This window comes from Hemitrygon akajei, chromosome 5, assembly GCF_048418815.1.
Source record: "Hemitrygon akajei chromosome 5, sHemAka1.3, whole genome shotgun sequence".
NCBI lineage: Eukaryota > Metazoa > Chordata > Chondrichthyes > Myliobatiformes > Dasyatidae > Hemitrygon > Hemitrygon akajei.
The window spans coordinates 173507534-173528774 of NC_133128.1; the positions used below are offsets into that span (position 1 = coordinate 173507534).

Here is a 21241-nt window from a genome sequence, read left to right on the forward strand (position 1 = left end):
TATTTGTTTTGTTTTTAGACAAATGAAGATGAGATCTGGAGAGGTCCTAATTGACTGTTTGGACGCCATTGAAGATACCAAAGGAAATAATGGGGAAAAAGGTGGGGAGTAAATACACATCTAATGATACATTAGAAATAAGGTGTTTGTCTCAAACCAATGACATGTACTTGTAATGTACATATAGAAGTACATTGACCTAAATTATAGATTCTGTAACATGAAATGAGCTGTACCTTTGCCTTTTGGATCTATGTTCATGCCAGCAGCTAATGGAATTATATAATCAGATTTCACTATTATTTTGGAGTTTTAAAAGTGTGATCTTTCAATAAGTGAATTATGTATATGAAATTGGAAGCTATTTATTTATTTCTATGATTGTAAGGATTACATTTTTTTGAAAAGTTATTTTAATCTCAGTTCTCACTGCTTACATGTTCTGAGTGAGGTAACGTTCATCCCTGGTGGGCAAAAAAAAACTACAGAGTAAAATTTCAAAACCTTATCGGAAGCTTTGAACAAAAAAGGTAATTTATTTGGAAAATGGCAAAATACATGGAATAGAACACACTGTTGAGATTGTTGTTTTTCTGTTGAATTGGAATTGGCACTGATACATTAAAGCAGGTATGAATGAAATGTTCTGTTTATTGCAAAAGCATCTTAAATTAGGGTAACTTTGCTTCTGATAAAATGGGAATGTCCATTAATAGGTAAAGAAAGATTTCCATTCGTTGACTCAGATACACCTTTTGTGGCCTTAAGCCATACAGAATTGTCTCCACCAAAGTATCTAATACTGCACCTTTCATTGGGCTTTTGCCATTGACAATCTTAAATCCATATTGGGGCTGTTTTTCATAATGCTGGGATTCATGTTCAAGATTGTTTAGTGTCATTTCCTGTACACAAGTGTAAAGGAGAACAAAATAATTGTTACTCCAGACTTGATGCAGCATTAAAAAAACACTAATAAGATAAAGTACACAATAGAACTAATAAAAAACATTGTAAATATAAATACACAAGTTAGTTTATGTACATAGATTGATTTTATGTTCACAAAGTGATGCTAGGCACGACAAGAAACGATGAAGTGGTGATTGGGGGTGTGGAGGGGTGGATTAGTGAGTGGAGGTGTAGATGAGCTGTACTGCTTGGGGAAGTAACTGCTTTTTGAGTATGGTGGTCCTGATGTGGATGCTACATAGCCTCATCCCTGGTGGGAGTGGGACAAACAGTCCATGCACAGGGTGGGCGGGATCTTTTGTGACGTTACTGGCCCTTTCAAAATAGAGCTTAAAACTGGATCTTCACTATGACTCAAAACTTAGTCACTAATTACTACTTTATAAATACAAGGTTCAAGAGGAGCAGCCATTGTGGGGGTGGCCTTCGTGTGAGTAAGCCAGTGTTAGAGTGGGATGTTCAGTCTTTGACTCCGGCTTCAGCAAACGCTGTAGCTAGATTTTTTTTCATTTAGCTTTTCTTTCTTATTGCATAGTTAGAGCGGTGGGGATGTCAAGCAGGATAGTGGAATGCTGCTCTTTTGGGATGTGGGAAGGCAGGGAAACCTTCAGTGTCTTTGACGATTACACCTACAAGGAGTGCATCCAGCTGCAGGTTCTTTCAGACTGTGTTAAGGATTTGGACCTGGAACATGATGAACACTGGATCATTTGGAAGACTGAGGGGTTGATAGACAGGACATACAGGGAGATAGTTACACAGGTAACTGGCTGACTGTCAGAAGGGGGAAAGGAGATAGGTAGCCAGTGCAGGGTATTTCAGTGGCCTTTCCTCTCATAAAGAGGTTTGGATATTGTTGGGCAGGGTGGGGTGGGGGGGGGGGGGTGTTGGAGGTGATAACCTTTCAGAGGAAAGCCAGAGCGGTCAGGTCTCTGGCACTGAGTCTGGCTTTGTAGCTCAGAAGGGAAAGGGGGTAGAAGAGGTGAACTGTCGTTATAGGGGATTCATTAATTGAGGAACAGACAGGAGGTTCTGAGTCATCATTTAAGGACCCATCACTAAGTCATGCCCTCTTCTCATGGCTACCATCAGCAAGGAGGTACATGAGCCTGAAGGCACACACTCAACAAATCACGAACAGCCTCTTCCCTCTGCCATCCAGTTTCTGAATGGACATTGAACTCATGAACACTACCCCACTACTTGTGCTTTTTTAAAATTTTTGTACATTATTTTCTACTATTATGTAATGCATCATACTGCTGCTGTGAAGACAACAAATTTCACAACATATGCCTACGATATTAAACCCGGTTCCGATTCTAATTCCTGTTGCTCAGGCAGCAACTGTGAAATCATCCCGAAACATTAATCCTATTTTCCTTTCCATGGGTTTTGTCTGATGTGCTGAACAATTCCAACTGTATGTCATCTATCCATCAGTTTGCATACTCTGCTATTGGAAAAATGTTTCTTGCTATCTTATCGGCACCCAATTGCCCATCATTGAGAACATCTACCATAAACGCTACCTGAGCAGGGCGAAAAGCATTATCAAGGATGCCTCTCACTCTAACCATGGACTTTTTACTCTCCTCCCATCCGGTAGGCGCTACAGGAGCCTCTGCTCCCGCACCAGCAGGCACAGGAAGAGCTTCTTCCCTGAGGCTATGACTCTGCTGAATCTCACATCACAGCGCTAAGCAATATTGCATCCATATTGTACTGTCTCAGTACTTTTATATTTGTGTGCTGTACCACTTACTTTTTATTCGCAGTTATTTTGTAAATAACACTGTTCTTTGCATTTCTGGTTAGATGCTAACTGCATCTCATTTGGCTTTGTATCTGTACTCAGCACAATGACAATAAAATTGAATCTAATCTAATGTAATTCTGAATGATATTGTGGTAAAATGAATCAGCAAATTTGCAGATGACACTTAGGTTGGAGGTGAAGTGCACAGCAAGGAAGATGTTCAAAGCTTTCAGCGATATCTGAACCAGCTGGAAAAATGGGCTGAAAAATGGCAGATAGAATTTAATGCAGACAAGTGTGAGGCATTGCACTTTGGGAGGACCAACCATGGTAGGACTTGCAGGGTAAGCAGAAGGGCACTGAGGAATGCAGTAGATGAGAGGGATTTGGGATATAGATCCATAATTCCTTGTTGAAGAGGTGTCATGGGTAGATAGGGTCATAAATAATGCTTTTGGTATATTCATCTTTATAAATCAAAGTATTGAGTACAGCAGATGGGTCATTATGTTGAAGTTGTATAAGACATTGGTGAGGCCTAATTTGGAGTATTGTGTCCAGTTTTGGTCACCTACCTACAGGAAAGAAGTAAATAATGTTGAAAGAGTGCAGAGAAAATGTACAAGGATTTTGCCAGGACTTGAGTACCTAAGTTATGGGGAAAAGTTGAATAGGTTAGGACGGTGGTTCCCAACCTGGCATTTACGAACTCTTTAATAGTTTTAGTCCATGGCATAAAAAAGACTGGGAACCTCTGGGTTATGACTTTATTCCCTAGAGTGTAGGAAAATAAGGGGAGATTTCATAGATGTACATAAAATTGTGAAGGGTATAGATAGGAGAAATGCAGGCTTTTTCCACTGAGGTTGAGTGAAGCTAAAACTAGAAGACGGGGTAAGGGTGAAATGTTTAAAGGGAACGTGAGGGCGAACTTCTTCACCCAGAGGGTACTGAGAGTGTGGAACAAGCTGCCAGCAATTGTGGCGGATATGTGTTCAATTTCAGTATTTAAGAGAAATTTGGATAGTTACATGGATGGGAATGGTATAGATGGGCCCATGGTCCAGGTACAGGTTACCAGAACGAGGCAGATTAATAGTTTGGCATAGACTAGATGGGTTGAAAGGCCTGTATCTGTGCTGCAGCATTCTATGACTCCAGGACAAGTGATTCTGCAGATGCTGGAAATGCAGAGTAACACATACAAAAAAAAAACTGCAGGAACTCTGCAGGTCAAGCAGCATCGATGGAAAGGAATAAACCTTTCTTTCTTATTCTTTTCCATTGATGCTGTCTGACCTGCTGAGTTCCTCAACCGTTTTATATCATCTATCACCTCCTAGCTTCTTTCTTATTTCCCCTTCCCCACCCACCTGGCTTCACTGACCACCTGCTAACTTGTACTTCTTCCACTCTCCACATCTTCTTATTCTTGCCTTTTCCCCCTTCCTTTCCAGTCCTGATGAAGGGTCTCGGTCCAAAACATTGACAGTTTATTCATTTCAATAAATGCTCTCTGACCTGCTGAGTTCCTCCAGCATTTTGTGAATTGTTGTTTTGTATGTGTTACCACCGTATATCCTGATTCCTAACCACATAAAGAGTTTACCAGAGACATCATCTAGAAGAGATTTTACACAGGAAGCAAGTGAAAATATTTTCCAGGACTTTGGGAAGGATATTTTTCTGTTGGTATGTTGCTTCACTTTAATTCTTCACTCTTGAAGTCCCAGTGAATGAATATAGCTGTCGCATCTCTGATGAAACAAATTAACCAGTCATTCACCTCATTATGGTTAATGTGCATCTTGGCTGCATTGCTTGCATGCCTATATTGTAAATGTAGTTTACTGATTGTATAGGACTGTGGAATGTGCTAAAAATGTTTTGGCTTGCTATAAACCAAGCAAGTAATAAACCAACCAAAAATTCTTTCATTTGTAATTCTATTGTTTATTTCATTCCTATGAGGAGAAATAATTCGGCCGTTACATCTATGGTGAGCGAGCTGATTGGGTACAAAATTGGTTTGGTGGTAGGAGGCAGAAGGTGGTATTGGAGGGCTCTGACCCTCCAAAAAAGTGCGATGGGGATTGGTGCTCAGAATGCTCAGTGCCATTTTGTTTGTCATGATATATTAATGATTTGGTAAAAAATATAGGTGACGTGAATAGTAAGTTTACAGATTACACCAAAATTGGTGATATCGCAGTGAAGAAGGTCTAAAGATACAATGGGAAATTGATCAACTAGGAAAGTGGGCAGAGGAATGGCAAATGGAATTTAACTCATACAAGTCCAAAATGATACATTTTGTAAAGTTAAACCACAGCAAGACATCCATAGTGATAGGCAGGACCCCAGGGGCTGTTGTTGAATGTAGAGACTTCAGGGTACATATGTAGTTCCCTGGAAGTGACAAAACAGAAAAACAGATAAATAGGCTAATGAAGACATGAATTGCCTTCATCGGATGTGGTATTGAGTACAAGAGTTGGACATTGCGTTGCAGTAATGCACAATAATTGATTTGGAATACTGTGTGCAGTGTTAGTCGCCATAGTAATGGAAGAATGTGACTAAGCCAGAGAGTGAAGAAAAGATTCACAAGGTTGTTGCCTGGACTGCAGGGCTTGAGTTACGAGGAGAGAGATACGATAAGCTGGGACTGTTTTCTCTGAAGTGGAGAAGGTTGATGGGTGACCTTAGAGAGGATTATTAAATCATGAGTGGCATTGAGAAAGTCAATTTTCTTTCCATAGGTAGGGGAGCCTAAAATGAGATGGCATAGGTTTTAGGTGAGAGGGGAGACTTAGAGCAGGGGTTCCCAGCCTTTTTTATGCCATGGACCAATACCATTAAGGAGTCTGTGGATCTCAGGTTGGGAACCCCTCACTTAGAGAATCTGAGGGTGTGAGATTTTCAAAGCTGCTGCGCAGGTTGACTGTGTGGTTAAGAAGGCATACAGTGTATTGGCCTTTATCAACCGTGGGATTGAGTTCAAGAGCCGAAAGGTAGTGTTAGAGCTGTATAGGACTCTGTTTCTCTATATTATTCCACTTGGAGTACTTAGAAACATAGAAAACCTACAGCACGATACAGGCCCTTCGGTCCACAAAGCTGTGCCAAACATGTCCTTACCTGAGAAATTACCTAGGATTGCCCATATGCCTCTATTTTTTGAGCTCCGAATACCTGTCCAGGTGTCCAGGAGTCTCTTAAAAGACCGTATCGTATCCACCTCCACCACCATTGCCAGCAGCCCATTCCACGCAATCACCACTCTCTACATTAAAAAAAGTTACCCCTGGACATCTCCTCTGTCCCTACTTCCAAGCACCTTAAAACTGTGCCCTCTCATGTTAGCCATTTCAGCCATGGGAAAAAGCCTCTGACTATCCACACAATCAATGCCTCTCATCATCTTATATGCCTCTATCAGGTCACCTCTCATCCTCTGTCACTCCAAGAAAAAAAGGCCGAGTTCACTCAACTTATTCTCACAAGGCATGCTCCCCAGTCCAGGCAACGTCCTTGTAAATCTCCTGTGCACCCTTTCTATGGTTTCCACATCCTTCCTATAGTAAATCTACCAGAACTAAGCACAGTACTTCCAAGTGGGGTCTGACCAGGGTAGCTATATAGCTGCAACATTACCTCTTGGCTCCTAAACTCAGTCCCATGATTGATGAAGGCCAATGCACCATATGCTGTCTTAACCACAAGTGGCTAACACAAGAGAGGTGTTAAGGTGCTTGGATGTAGGTACGGAGGAGATGTCATGGTATGTTTTTACACAGAGAGTGGTGAGTGCTTGGAATGGGCTGGTGGTGACGGTGGTGGAGGCAGATACAATAGGGTCTTTTAAGAGGCTCCTGGATAGATAGATGGAGCTTAGAAAAATAGAGGGCTCTGGGTAACCCTTGATAATTTCTAAAGTAAGTACATGTTCAGCACAACATTGTGGGCCGAAGGGCCTGTATTGTGCTGTAGGATTTCTATGTTTCTTTCTATGTAAGGTGGTCAAGTCAAGTCAAGTCACTTTTATTGTCATTTCGACCATAACTGCTATGTACAGTACAGAGTAAAAATGAGACAATGTTTTTCAGGACCATGGTGTTACATGACACTGTACAAAACTAGACTGAACTACGTAAAAAAACAACACAGAGAAAAAAAACAACTACACTGGACTACAGACCTATCCAGGACTGCATAAAGTGCACAAAACAGTGCAAACATTACAATAAATAATAAACAAGACAATAGGGCAGTAAGGTGTCAGTCCAGGCTCTGGGTATTGAGGAGTCTGATAGCTTGGGGGAAGAAACTGTTACATAGTCTGGTCGTGAGAGCCCAAATGCTTTGGTGCCTTTCCCCAGACGGCAGGAGGGAGAAGAGTTTGTATGAGGGGTGTGTGGGGTCCTTCATAATCCTGTTTGCTTTGTGGATGCAGCGTGTAGTGTAAACGTCCGTAATGGTGGGAAGAGAGACCCCGATGATCTTTTCAGCTGACCTCACTATCCACTGCAGGGTCTTGCGATCTGAGATGGTGCAACTTTCGAACTAGGCAGTGATGCAGCTGCTCAGGATGCACTCAATACGACCCCTGTAGAATGTGATGAGGATAGGGGGTGGGAGATGGGCTTTCCTCAGCCTTCACAGAAAGTAGAGACACCGCTGGGCTTTGTTTGCCAAGGAGCTGGTGTTGAGGTACAGGTTTCCCCCACTATCCAAAAGTAGAGCGTTCCTATGAAACCTTTCATAAGCTGAAATGCTGTAAAGTGAAGAAGCAATTATCATTAATTTATATGGGGAAAATTTTTTAGGCGTTCCCAGACCCAAAAAATAACTTACCAAATCATACCAAATAGCACATAAAATGTAAAATAACACTAACATATAGTAAAATCAGGAATGATATGATAAATACACAGCCTATATAAAGGAGAAATAATGTATGTACAGTGTAGTTTCACTTACCAGAATCAGGAAGATTTAGCCAAAACCAATTTGTAGAAAAAAAAATTGGCATGTACACGCATGCGCACACACTTGCCCGTGCAAGGCTTCATGGTCATGGTAGTCTTTCTCGGGGTAAACACAAGTTTAAAGCGGGCGCCTTTATTCGTAAAGGCCAAAATCCTCTTCGGATTTCTTTCGGTTAGCAAAAACAGGTACTAATGTAAGTCTTTCATAAAAGCGAAGTGGCGTAAAGCGTAATTTTGCAAAGCAGGGGACACTTGTACCAGGTGAGATTCTCCACCAGGTGAACACCAAGAAATTTGGTGCTCTTAATGATCTGTACCGAGGAGCCATCGATGTTCAGCGGATGGTGGATATATGAAATGAACCACCAAAATGATAGAGGTAGGTACAGTTGAACACTTTAAGACATTTGAACAGGTAAATGAATAGAAAAGGTTTAAAGGTTTACTTGTTTCAAATCATTGTTATTTAATCAAAGTTTTACAAAGTGACTTCTAATATATGATGCAAAGCAGCTTATCTTGCTGCTTATTTTCCATTTTGAAGTATTTTTAAATCAATCTGATTTGTAAAGTTGCTAATTTTCTTTTCCAGGTAGACTGCTTGTGTCCAATCTGCGAATTATCTGGCATTCACTGGCTATTCCACGAGTAAATTTATGTAAGTGAAGCTCATTAACAAATATGGCTATTAGCAAAGTTTATTTTCAAATTAACCCAAGGCTATTGTAATTAAGTACTGACTAAGTGGGGTTGCCTATTAGAAAGAGCTGCAAAAGCTGTAGTGAGATTTTTTATAGTACTTTTAAAGATAGAAATTGATGTCATTCATGTGACACATAAGGAGATAGTATGAAAGAATCTATTGAATTAAAAAATACAGATATTAAATACAATTTCACAAATTACCATTTGCAAAAAATGTTCAAAATGGCAATCTATAAAGGTTCATGATGTGTTACTCTTAAACACAGTGTGGAGGAACAGAGGAATCTGGAGTACACTTCTATAGATACCCCCAAAGTTTTAGTGCAAGTTGATAGGGAAGTTAAGGCACATGGTGTGTTGGCCTTCATTACTTGTGAGATTGAGCTCAAGAACCATAAGATAAATTTAAAACTCTGGTTAGACTACATTTGGAGTATTGTGTTCTATTCTGGTCACCTCATTATAGGAATGATGTGGAAGCTTAGACTGCAGGGGATATTTCCCAGGATGCTGCCAGCATTAGAGAGCCTGTCTTATGAGGGTAGATTAAGCGAGCTAGGGCATTTCTCATTGCAAAGAAGGAGAGTGAGAGGTGACGATAGAGGTGTATAATATGGTAGATAGAATGGACAGCTAGAGAATTTTTCCCCAGGGTGAAAATAACTAATATGCAAGGGGATAACTTTAAGGTGTTAGGAGAATGTCAGAGGTAGATTTTTTACAGATAATAGTGGGTGCACAGAACACGCTGCTAGATACAGTTGTAGAGGTGGATCCATAGGGACACTTAAGAGACTCTTCGATGGACATGTGGTTGATAGAAAATAGGAGGCCAATGTAGAAGAGAAGAACTAGATTGATCTTCGAATAGTTTAAAGGATCAACACAACATTGAGTGCCCAAGGGTCTGTATACTGTGCTGTACTGTTCTGTGTTCTATGTTCAAAAGCATTAAATATGTGTTTTCAAGTTCCTGTACTTCCTCTATGATAGTAGGAATGAGAAGAGAACATATCATGGATGGTGATGGTCCTTCATGATGGATGCCTTCTTGAGGCATTGCCTTTTGAAGATGTCCTTGATGGTGGGGAGGCTAGTGTCTATGATGAAGCTTGCTGACTTTACAACCTTCTGTAGTTTTCCCTGATCCTGTGCGCTGGTGCCCCCATACCAAATGCAACCAGTCAGAATGCTCTCCACTAGTAATTTGATGGAGTCTTTGGTGACTCATAGAACACTACAGCACAGAAAAAAGGCCATTTGGCCCTTCTAGTCTTGCGGAAATTTTATTCTGCTAGTCCCATTGACCTGCACCCAGTCCATAACCCTCCAGTCCTCTCCCATCCATGTATCTATCCAATTTATTCTTAAAACATAAGAGTGAGCCCACATTTACCACATCAGATGGCAGCTCATTCCACACTCTCATCACTCTCTGAGTGAAGAAGTTCCCTCTAATGTTCCCCCAAACCTTTCCCCTTTCACCCTAAAGCAATGTCTTCTCGTATTTATCTCTCCTAATCTAAGTGGAAAGAGCCTACTCGCATTTACTCTGTCTATACCCCTCATAATTTTGTAACCTCTATCAAGTCCCCGTCATTCTTCTACGCTCCAAGGAATAAAGTCCTAACCTGCTCAATCTTTCCCTGTAACTCAACTCCTGAAGACCTGGCAACATCCTAGTAAATCTTCTCTGCACTCTTTCAATTTTACTGATATCCTTCCTGTAGTTAGGTAAACAGAACTGCGCACAATACTCCAAATTTGGCCTCACCAATGTCTTATACAACCTCACCATATCATCCCAACTCCTATACTCAGTACTTTGATTTATGAATGCCATGATGCCAAAAGCCTGTCTACCTGTGACGCCACTTTAAGGGAATTATGTATCTGAAATCCCAGATCCCTTTGTTCCTCCGCACTTCTCAGTGCCCTACCATTTACTGTGTATGTCCTACCTTGATTTGTCCTTCCAAAATGCAACACCTCACACTTGTCTGCATTAAATTCTGTCTGCCATTTCTGGCCCATTTTTGCAGTTGGTCCAGATCCCTCTGCAAGCTTTGAAAGCCTTCCTCGCTGTCCACAACACCTCTAATCTTAGTGTCATCAGCAAACTTGCTGATCCAATTTACCACATTATCATCTAGATTCTAGATCATTGATATAGACAACAAACAATAATGGTCCCAGCACAGATCCCTGAGGCACACCACCAGTCACAGGCCTCCAGTCTGAGAAGCAATCATCCACTACCACTCTCTGTCTTCTCCCACACAGCCAATTTCGAATCCAGTTTACAACCTCTCCATGGATACCTAGTGTCTGAACCTTCTGAACTAACCTCCCAGGTGGGACCTTGCCAAATGCCTTACTAAAGTCCATGATGTGAAATATTCCAAGTGAAATATAGCTGCTGGCATGTTTATTTGTAACTGCATTAATATGTTGGGCCCAGGATATATCTTCCAATATATTGACACCGAGGACCCTAAAGATGCTCATCCTTTCCACTGCTAACCTCTCGATGAGGACTAGTGTGTATGTACTCCCAACTTCCCTTTCTTGAAGTCCACAACCAGGTCCTTAGTTTTACTTAAGTTGAATACAAGGTTGTTGTTGCAACACCAATCAGAAGGGGTGAAACTGAATGTTGTATTAGAACAAATAACAAATTGTTGATGGAAGTTTAACTACAGTGTGTTGCATATTGATGGTTTAGAAAATGTCTTCTACCTATTTTTTCTTCATGTATTCTTAAGTAAAACATACAGCATTTTTAAGCATAAACACAAGAGATTCTGTAGATGCTGGAAATCCAGAGTTACACAGACAAAATGCTGGAGGAACTCAGCAGGTCAGTCAGCATCTATGGAAATGAATAAACAGTTGATGTTTCTGGCCAAGATCCTTCATCAGGACTTATTTTCTTTAATATTTTTCTCTTTCAGCTGTTGGCTACAACTGTATTATAAATATCACGACCAGAACTGCTAATTCAGTAAGCAATTTTAGAACCTTATAATTTTAAAGACCATTTATCATCATTATAGCTTCTCTTTTGGTTCATCATGTTGCACAGATTACATTCCTTCTTAAAAAACTAAGATGGTAAGTGTAATCAAAGGGGAAAAATGCTTATGATAAAGTGCTAGGCTCGTTCACTAGTCATGAATTGATCACTTTGTAAATCAATGATTTCAGTGCTATGAAGTCCCTGAACTTGATGCTGAGATTTTGCTCAAGGTGATTTGAATTTTTGAGAATTTCTGTGTTTTGAATTTTTTGAAGCAATTGCATCATATTCTTTTTGACAAATTAGAAAAAAATTAGGTCGAAGTTATAAAAGCTGGGTAATCTTGCTTATGTGTATGAATTGACTCCATGTTTTTGTGTTACCGTGTGACCATTAAAATACAAAGGCCTAATGAAGATCTTTTAGGTTTTTGATTTGTGGGAGCTGATTGGATTGGTCAGATTTCCTTATGCAGTACCAAACTAAGCACTGCATGTAATCACATTTTTGTTTTGAATGTTTCCCACCTGTAATATGAAATATCTGAAAGTAGTACTGTTGCAAGTTAATTTCAGCAAGTATAAGCTGAAAGATAACCTGTTGATTGAGATATTTTATCTAACTTAGTCAACTGAATGAATGTTACAAAAAATGCAAACTTATTTCAACAAAAGCTAAACACTTTTGGCCCAAAAGAGGAAGTACAGCAGTTACTTGTCTCTGTTCGATCAGATTTAGGAATTTTTTTCATTTCCCCAGCACCATTTCTTTAATCTCTGACAACTCTATAATTCTTTGAAACGTCTGTGCTCTCCAGTTCTAGTTGCAGAGCATTTTCCAATATATTTGCTGCATTTTTAGTAGCAATGCCTTTTACGTTTTTGGATTCATTCCACCTCTGCTTCTCTATCCCTCTTTAAGATGCACTTTAAAACATAACCATTAGTCAAGTATTTGGTAATCTAATCTAATTTTTTCTTGATTATTTTGGTATCAGTAATTTTAACATTTGCAAATGGACTTTCCATGCTTGGTTGGCATGCTATATAAATTAAGTAGTTTTAGGCTAGCTCATTCCCATGCTGTGGAATGCAATTGCCCACTGAACCATCAGGTGATACTTCAGTATATGACTAAATATATTGATTTAAAAATGTGACTTTACAGAAACTCCGTGGTCAAACTGAAGCACTTTACATTCTGACTAAAAGCAACAACACACGTTTCGAGTTCATCTTTACCAGTGTTGTTCCAGGAAGTCCTCGGCTATTCACCACTGTTATTGCTGTACACAGGTAATATTACAATGGATTACATGAAATTAAGATGAAATAAAGTAAACCATGTCAGCAGATCAGTTTTGAATCTAGTTTCTGCTTTATTCTTCAAATCTATCATGTTTATTAAGGCCTTATTTATATTTCAAATGTTCATATTCAGGATCTGTTATTTACCTTTTTAAGTTCCGGTTAAAAGTAATGTCTGCTTAGATGCTGCCTGATCTGCTGAGTGTTTCCAGCATTTTCTGTTTTTATTTTTGATTTGGTTCTTTTTTCATTTTGACTCCTATTATTTATATTGCTGTAATTTTATTCCTTTTAAAGCTTATTTCAGTTGAACATGATTTAAAGGGGGTATTCAATTGAAGTATTCCCTGCAAATCTTGCAAAATAGCAACTTTGCAACATATCCATTTTGCATAAAAAGTGTATTTTCTGACATTTGAAAACTTTCATCTTATGACTCCCACACCCTGAACTCTTCAGGAACTGCTAATAATGTAGAATACTTGTGTACCTGGTGCAATTCGATTTACTGGAGGCTGTAGAAAAGCACTACATGAATAAGTACTGATAGGATGTATACAGGGATATTTTTTGTCCATCTATAGGGAAGAGCATAATTAGATGATATCAGTAAAAGATAGTCATTAAGATATCTTACAAGGAATTCCTAGGTAACTACACTAAGAGTGGTGAGACTTACATTAGACATGAGTGATTGAGGAGAATATTCCCCAGGTTCTTATTAGGCTTGCCTCAGTGCACTTCATAATAGTGTTGATTCATTGAACAGATGAGAAAGGAATAAGAGGATCGTGTTCACTGATTTGGATTATAAAAAATGAGAAGAGACTCAATGGGATATAAATGCCAATGTGGACTTGTTACTCCTAATGGTCTGTTTGTATAGTGTGTACTTCCATGTAACCAAATGATCCAGCCAGTGGTGTACTAAACCCAAGAAGATGCTAGGCGTTCTTTAACTTTTATAGCATTCATAAAAGCTACTGGCAATATTAATGCTAAAAGTTTACTGCTTCATAAATAATGCATGTTGAAAATTGGGGAAGTGGATGTTAGTGAATTTTTAAAAATTTGAATATTAGAACATTAGCAAGTTTTTGACAAGAACAGACCATTCAGCCCAACAAAGCTTCCAAATTCCGATTCACATAGTGTATTGAAATAACTATTGAGTTTAGATTTGAAAGTCTCTAAGGTATTACTCTCAACTACACAACTCAGTAGTTTGTTCCATATGTCCACAACTCGCTGTGTAAAGTAATGCTTCCTGATGTTAGTCTGAAATCTCCCATTAACCAGTCTCCACCTATGGGCCTGTGCCCTTGATGATGGATTAATTTTTAAGTAGCAGCTGGCATCCACTTTACTTATACCCTTAATGATTTAGAAGTATAGGAACTTAGAAGTATAAATTGGGAAAAGATGTTCTCAGGGAAATATACAGCAGAAATGTGGCAAATGTTCAGGGGATATTTGCATGGTGTTCTGCACAGGTACTTTCCAATGAGACATGGAAAGGATGGTAGGGTACAGGAACTGTGGTGTACAAAGTCTGTGGAAAATCAGGTCAAGAATAAAAGAAAAGCTTATGATAGGTTCAAAAACTAGGTAATGATATAGATCTAGAAGATTATAAGGCTAGCAGGAAGGAGCTAAGGAAATCAGGAGAGCCAGAAGGGGCCGTAAGAAGGTCTTGGTGAGCAGGATTAAGGAAAACCCCAAGGCATTCTACAAGTATGTGAAGAGCAAGAGGGTAAGACGTGAGGGAATAGGACTAATCAAGTGTGACAGTGGAAAAGTGTGTATGGAACCGGTGAAGATAGCAGAGATACTTAATGAATATTTTGCTTCAGTATTCACTACGGGAAAAGGATCTTGGCAATTTTAGGGATGACTTAGAGCAGATTGAAAAGCTTGAGCATATAGAGATTAAGCAAGAGGATTTGCTGGAGCTGTTGGAAAGCATCAAGTTGGGTAAGTCTCTGGGATCAGATGAGATGTACCCTAGGCTACTGTGGGAGGCAAGGGAGGAGATTGCTGAGCCTCTGGCGATGATTTTGCATCATCAGTAGGGACGGGAGAGGTTCCGGAGGATTGGAGGGTGGTGGATGTTGTTCCCTTATTCAAGAAAGGGAATAGAGATAGCCCAGGAAATTATAGATCAATGAATCTTTCTTCAGTGGATGGTAAAGTTGATGGAAAAGATCCTGAGAAGCAGGATTTATGAACATTTGGAAAGGCATAATATGATTAGGAATAGTCAGCATGGCTTTTTCAAAGGCAGGTCGTGTCTTACGAGGCTGATTGAATTTTTTGAGGATGTGACTAAACACATTGATGAAGGTAGAGCAGTTGATGTAGTGTGTATGGATTTCAGCAAGGCATTTGATAAGGTAGCCCATGCAAGGCATATTGAGGAAGTAAGGAGAAATGGGATTCAAGGACACATTGCTTTGTGGATCCAGAATTGGTTTGCTCACAGAAGGCAAAGAGTGGTTGTAGACGGGTCATATTCTGCATGGAGGTCAGTGACAAGTGGTGTTCCTCAGGGATCTGTTGTGGGAGCCCTTTTCTTTGTGATTTTTATAAATGACCTGGATGAGGAAATGAAGGGATGGGTTAGTAAATTTGCTGCTGACTCAATGGCTGGGGGTGTTGTGGATAGTGTGGAGGGCTGTCAGAGGTTACGCGGGACATTGATGGGATGCAAAACAGGGCTAAGTGGCAGATGGAGTTCAACCCAGATAAGTGAGAAGTGATTCATTTTGGTAGGTCCAATATGATGGCAGAATATAGTATTAATGGTAAGACTCTTTGCAGTGTGGAGGATCAGAAGGATCTTGGGGTCTGAGTCCATAGGAGCTCAAAGCTGCTGCACAGGTTGACTGTGTGGTTAAGAAGGCATACGGCGCATTGGCCTTCATCAATCGTGGGATTAAGTTTAGGAGCAGAGAGGTAGTATTACAGCTGTATAGGACCCTGGTCAGACCAGTACTGGGCTCAGTTCTGGTCACCTCACTACAGGAAGGATGTAGAAACTATAGAAAGAGTGCAAAGGAGATTCACCAGGATGTTGCCTGGATTGGGGAGGCTTGCCTTATGAGAATAGGTTGAGTGAATTTGGCTTTTTCTCCTTGGAGCGGCAAAGTATGAAAGGTGACCTGATTGAGATGTATAAGATGATGAGAGGCATTGATCATGTGAATAGTCATAGGCTTTTTTCCCAGGGCTGAAATGGCTAACACGAGAGGGCACAGTTTTAAGGTGTTGGGAAGTAGGTACAGAGGTCAGGGGTAAGTTTTTTATGCGGATTGTGGTGAGTGCGTGGTATGGGCTGCTAGCAACGGTGGTGGAGGCAGATACGATAGGGTCTTTTAAGAGACTCCTGGATAGGTACATGGAGCTTAGGAAAATAGAAGGCTATGGGTAACCCTAGGTGATTTCCAAAGTATGTACATGTTTGGCACATCTTTGTGGGTCAAAGGGCCTGTATTGTGCCGTAGGTTCTCTATGTTTTTATGTTAATTGCACTTGGGTGCTGTGCCCAGGACAGATCTAAAGAAATGGTAACACTGAGAAATTTAAAGTTGTTGACCTTCTCCAGCTCTGATCCTCCAATGAGGACTAGCTCATGGACCTCTGGTTTCCTCCTCCTGAAGTCATTAATCAGCTCCGTGGTCTTACTAATACTGAGTGAAAGGTTGTTGTGGCACCTCTCAGCTGGATTTTCAATCTCCCTCCTATATGCTGATTTGTTACTACCTTTGATTCAGCCAACAATAGTGGTGTCATCAGCAAAACTTAAATATAACATTGGAGCTGTGCTTAACCTCACAGTGATAAGTATAAAGCGAGTGGAACAAGGGGCTAAGCACACAGCCTTGTGATGCCCCTGTGCTAATGGACTTATCAGAAAACATGTTTTCACATATTTGCAGATAACACCCTGCTTTACTCAACGTCAGCTATTGACTCCTTCACTGACTTTAGATTATTGCGCCTTAAACCCAACATCTAAAAATTAGATTAGCTTTATCTAGACTGACACTACACCTCTTCCTGCCATGTGCTTGTATCAAAATCAAATCTGTTTGTGATGTTTTGTAGTTCCAAAATATAAAACTAATTGAAAGAAAAACATGGGAGCCTGGGGATACATGTCTTAGGGTGTCTAATACTTTTGCACAGTACTGTAGTAATTTTTAAAAATATATTTATTCTTTTTACAGCACATCCACAAAAACCACGACCATAACAAAATCAAATTAAATATTGAGCAGCAAAAGAGAGAATAATATAAAGGCAAAAGTAAACATACACAGCAGAGGTGCACAGCACCAAAAAAACCTCAGTTCTCACCCCGTAAGAAAGTCCAATACAGGGCCCCTTATCCTTTCAAAGCTGTCCCCTCTGTCCTCATTACGTAGTCTCAGTCTCTCCAAATGTAAAGTATTTGCCTGTTCTCTCAGCCATAAATCATACATAGGCACAGAGTCCATTTTCCACATTTGCAGGATTAACTTCTTAGCAATCACCATTCCAAACAATACAGCCATTTTTTCATACTTATTTTATGTATTGCACTATTCTGCTGTCACAAAAAAGTGGCATATGAGTAATGATAAATGTGATTGTGATATAGGTTTCAATTGTGGACTGAGTGTTGGAAGTGGGCAGGGAGAGGGGAATCATGGTTTGGAAAGGGGAAGGGAGAGGGGAGTAAGATTTCACTTTGACAATGTCTAAATGACCAGCTTGTAGCTCCTCCAACACTTTAGCTTTCAGTTTAGATGGTAGTAACTCTCAATCTCCACATAAGGAAACCTTCAAGGGCAAGTTCATCCCAGCGCTGGTAAAAATGGGGAAGCTAGAATTTCAGCCACACATTCCATTTTGCAGTGGCATGTAGACTGCAAGACAGTGTAAGGTTTTTTTTCTGGTTTCCCTTTAGATCATCTCTGCTGTAATAAGGAAACTTCTGATTTGCATAAGGGAGAATATGTCAAGAGGAGTGTCCTCTTTTGTAAATTTTTCAAGTATTTCCCTTTCCAAAGGTTATTGGGACAATCCATCAGTATTTCCGTGATTAATTGTCCTGTTGAATTTGATCTTATTCTTGTGTCCTCCAAGAAATTGAGCTCATCTCTGTATTTATGTTGCTGCTGGAAACGGAACACTTCTGTGGTTGATGATCAGTAATGAGGGTCAACTCTATTCCATACAAGAACTGGTTGAATTGTTTTACACTCCAAACCTGACTCAAGACCTCTCTGTCAATCTATGTGTAATCTTTCTCTGAAGCAGGTGTGGCATCACAGGCAAGCTTCTCTGGACAATGTGGATCATACTGTCTGAGTACAATGGTTGACATCACCATTTCCTTTGTCTTTTGGAAAGCCACCTTACACTGCTTTGTCCATTGCCATTTGTTTCCGATCTGTAGTAATGAGTTCAAGGGGTGGAGCACAGTAGCCAGGTTTACATGTTATAATAATTGACAGATCCTAAAAAGGACTGCAACTATGACACATCCTTTGGTCTTGGGGCATCCACCACTGCTTAAATTTTCTCAGCACACTTGTGTAAACTTTGTGGGTCAATGGCGTGACCACAGTGATTGATGCTTGGTTTAAAGAATTCACACATGCTGCATCGTGCTCTGAACCCATAATCTTCAAATTTTTTTTACATTGTCTTGCAATTTTGGAGATGTTTCTTGTTATTCTTCCCGGTAACGATGATGTCATCCAAGTAACACTGAGTGCCTGGGCAGCCTTGCAGCACTTGATCCATAGCTTTCTGCCAGAGTTTAGGTGCAGATACTTTTCCAAAAATAAACCCATTATAACAATAATGCCCTTTATAAGTGCTTATGATAACAGTGGTGATGAGGAGATTTAAAACTAACCTGACACGCCTACCTACCTGTTGAAGTGCAGCAAAACACTATTTTTTCCACAAGGGGAAAAAGAGAGAGGTAGTAGAATTTAAAGATAGTTTGTTTCTTTGTGAAGAGAAGGATAGCTGAGTTTTTTTAAAAAAAGGCTGAAAGCAGATGAAATCCACGGGTACATAAACAGTGCCTAACAGGTGATAATCATAAATTTTAAAAAGAGTAGAAATGGCTGCCTGCGTCACAATGGCATCAAAGGGTATGGGGGGAAGGTAGGGGAGTGGGGACGACTGGAAGAATTGGATCAGCCCATGATTGAATGGCAAAGCAGACTCGATGGGCCGAGTGGCCTACCTTTGCTCCTATGTCTTATGGTCTTACGGTTATGTTTTGTAACTCCAAAATAGAAAACTATTTAAAAGAAAAACTCAGGAGCCAGGGGATGGATGTCTTAGTTTCATTTTTACTTTTAGTGAGGCATGCACATATGACATGGTGGCATAATGATGTATGCCATTCTTTTGCTTCATGCATATAACCTGTAATAAATTATGTAAACAACAAAGATAGCATAATCGAACAATGTATTTACAATATTACTCAAATGTTACTAAAATATCAAAGACACAACACTGCTTACAATCTTCATGTTACCCTTCTATCATCATCCAAATCTCTGCCATGCTTGCTGATTCACATTAGCTTTCACAAGCAAAGCCTCTATTTTAAAAATCCCTATATATGCTTCAAGATATTTCCAAGAGTTGGTGTGAAGGATATAGAGGGAATAGCATTTTTAAAGTGTGTTTAGAATGGCTCTATGAAGCAGAAAGTAAAGAATCATTTGTCCTGGACCTAATCTTAGAGAATTATAGCTGACCAAGAGTTTGAAGTGTCAATGAGAGAGCATTTTGGAGAAAGTGATCATAGTTCTGTTTAAAGGTAGCCTCAGAAAGGGTGAGGTTAAGATTATAATTTCAAAGTTACAAGAGAGGACCTGACAAAAGTAGAATCAGGCATTTGCAGAGGTCTACATCCGATAAATAGGAGTCATTCATGATGAAATAATGGAAGTTTAGGGTCATGTAGGTGAAAGGTGAGCACAGCAAGTCCATAAGAACCCAGAATATCAAGTAATATTGAGGGCTGGATGAAGAAATAGATAAAGAGAACAGAAATCAGAAGGGCATCTTCACACAACATGTAGGGGAGAGCTTAAAAAGAATTAGGAGGACAAAGGAGAGGCACAAAATATCACAGGTGGACAAGATTAAGAAAATCCTATTTTGTGCCCCTCTCACCCTGTGGAACTGGCACCCTGTTGGTTCTCAGCCAAGATGAGGAGGATCCTAGCTGGGCCAACCCACACAAAGCTGTGAGAATGGACAACATACCTGGCAAGGTGCTAAGGAATTGTGCTGTCCAGCTATTAGAAGTCTTAAAAGACATCTTTAATACCTCTTTGCAAAAGTCTATTGTCCATTGTCCATGCAGGCTTCAAGGCAACCACCATCATTCCAGTGCCCAAAAGAGTGATAATAACTGGCCAAAACTATTACCGCCCAGTGGCACTATCCTGAATGATCATGAAGTGCTTTGAGCAGCTGGTAATGGATCATATAAAATCCCACCTTCCAGCTACATTGGACTTCATCCTGTCCCATCTAGAAAACGATGCCTTATTGTTGCCACGTTATTGTTTATTGACTTCATCTCTGGGTTTAATGCAATCATCCTTCAGAGTCTGGTGGGAGAACGATCCTTGTTGGCAGCAATATCTCAAGCTTCATCTCAAACTATCCTCGCTGAGCATTGGTATCCCCAGGGCTGTGTGTTCAGCCTGTTGCTGATTCATAACTGCACTGTCAGATCCAGCTCAAACCACATCAAGTTTGCTGATCACACAACAGTGGTTAGCCTCATCAGTAATATTAATGAGGGAGTTAAACTTGTCAAATGGTGTGAGAACAATATCCTGAGTCTCAATGCAGAAAAGTCAGAAGAGATGATAGTGAAGCTCAGGAAGGCACAGGTCAACCACTCTCCATTACACATCAATGGCTCTCCAATGGAGAGAGTGAAGAGCAGAAAGCTCTTTGGTGTGGACATAATGGACAATCTAACCAACACCCAACACACCTCCTCATTCATCAAAAAAGCACAGCAGCATCAACACTTCGAGGAGATTGAGGTTTGCAAGGCCTACCGCTCCCACTCTTAAGAACTTTCTACAGAAGCATCATCAAGAGTGTCCTGTCTGGCTGCATAATTGTGTTGTATGGAAGCTGCATTGTTGAGGATCCCTACCACCCATCCCACATTCTCTTTGACCCACTACCATCAGGAAAGAGGTGCAGGAACTTCAGGACTAGGACTGTCAAACTGGGTACAGCCTCTTTCCTCAGGATGTGAAACTAGTGAATGCCCTGCCACCACTGAAGTCTTGTCACCCAGACAGCAAGCTGTTTTTTCTACTTTTTACCATTTACCTGTGCTGCACACTACATGCACTTTGAATTATATTTTATTAACTTATTTGTGGCAATATTTTGTTCTATGTGCTGTGTGTGATATGTTTTGTGGGTGCACTGTAGT

At 40.2% G+C, this 21241-nt stretch overlaps 1 protein-coding gene across 1 annotated transcript in view; it reads left to right on the forward strand.

Moving 5' to 3' along the window:
• Positions 1-21241, forward strand: part of bbs5 (Bardet-Biedl syndrome 5) — a 48876-nt gene that overhangs the window by 8026 nt on the left and 19609 nt on the right. The window contains exons 2-5 of the mRNA XM_073047245.1: positions 19-101; positions 8315-8380; positions 11382-11431; positions 12614-12741. Coding sequence (XP_072903346.1) covers positions 19-101; positions 8315-8380; positions 11382-11431; positions 12614-12741 — 327 coding nt within the window. The remainder of the gene's footprint in view (positions 1-18; positions 102-8314; positions 8381-11381; positions 11432-12613; positions 12742-21241) is intronic.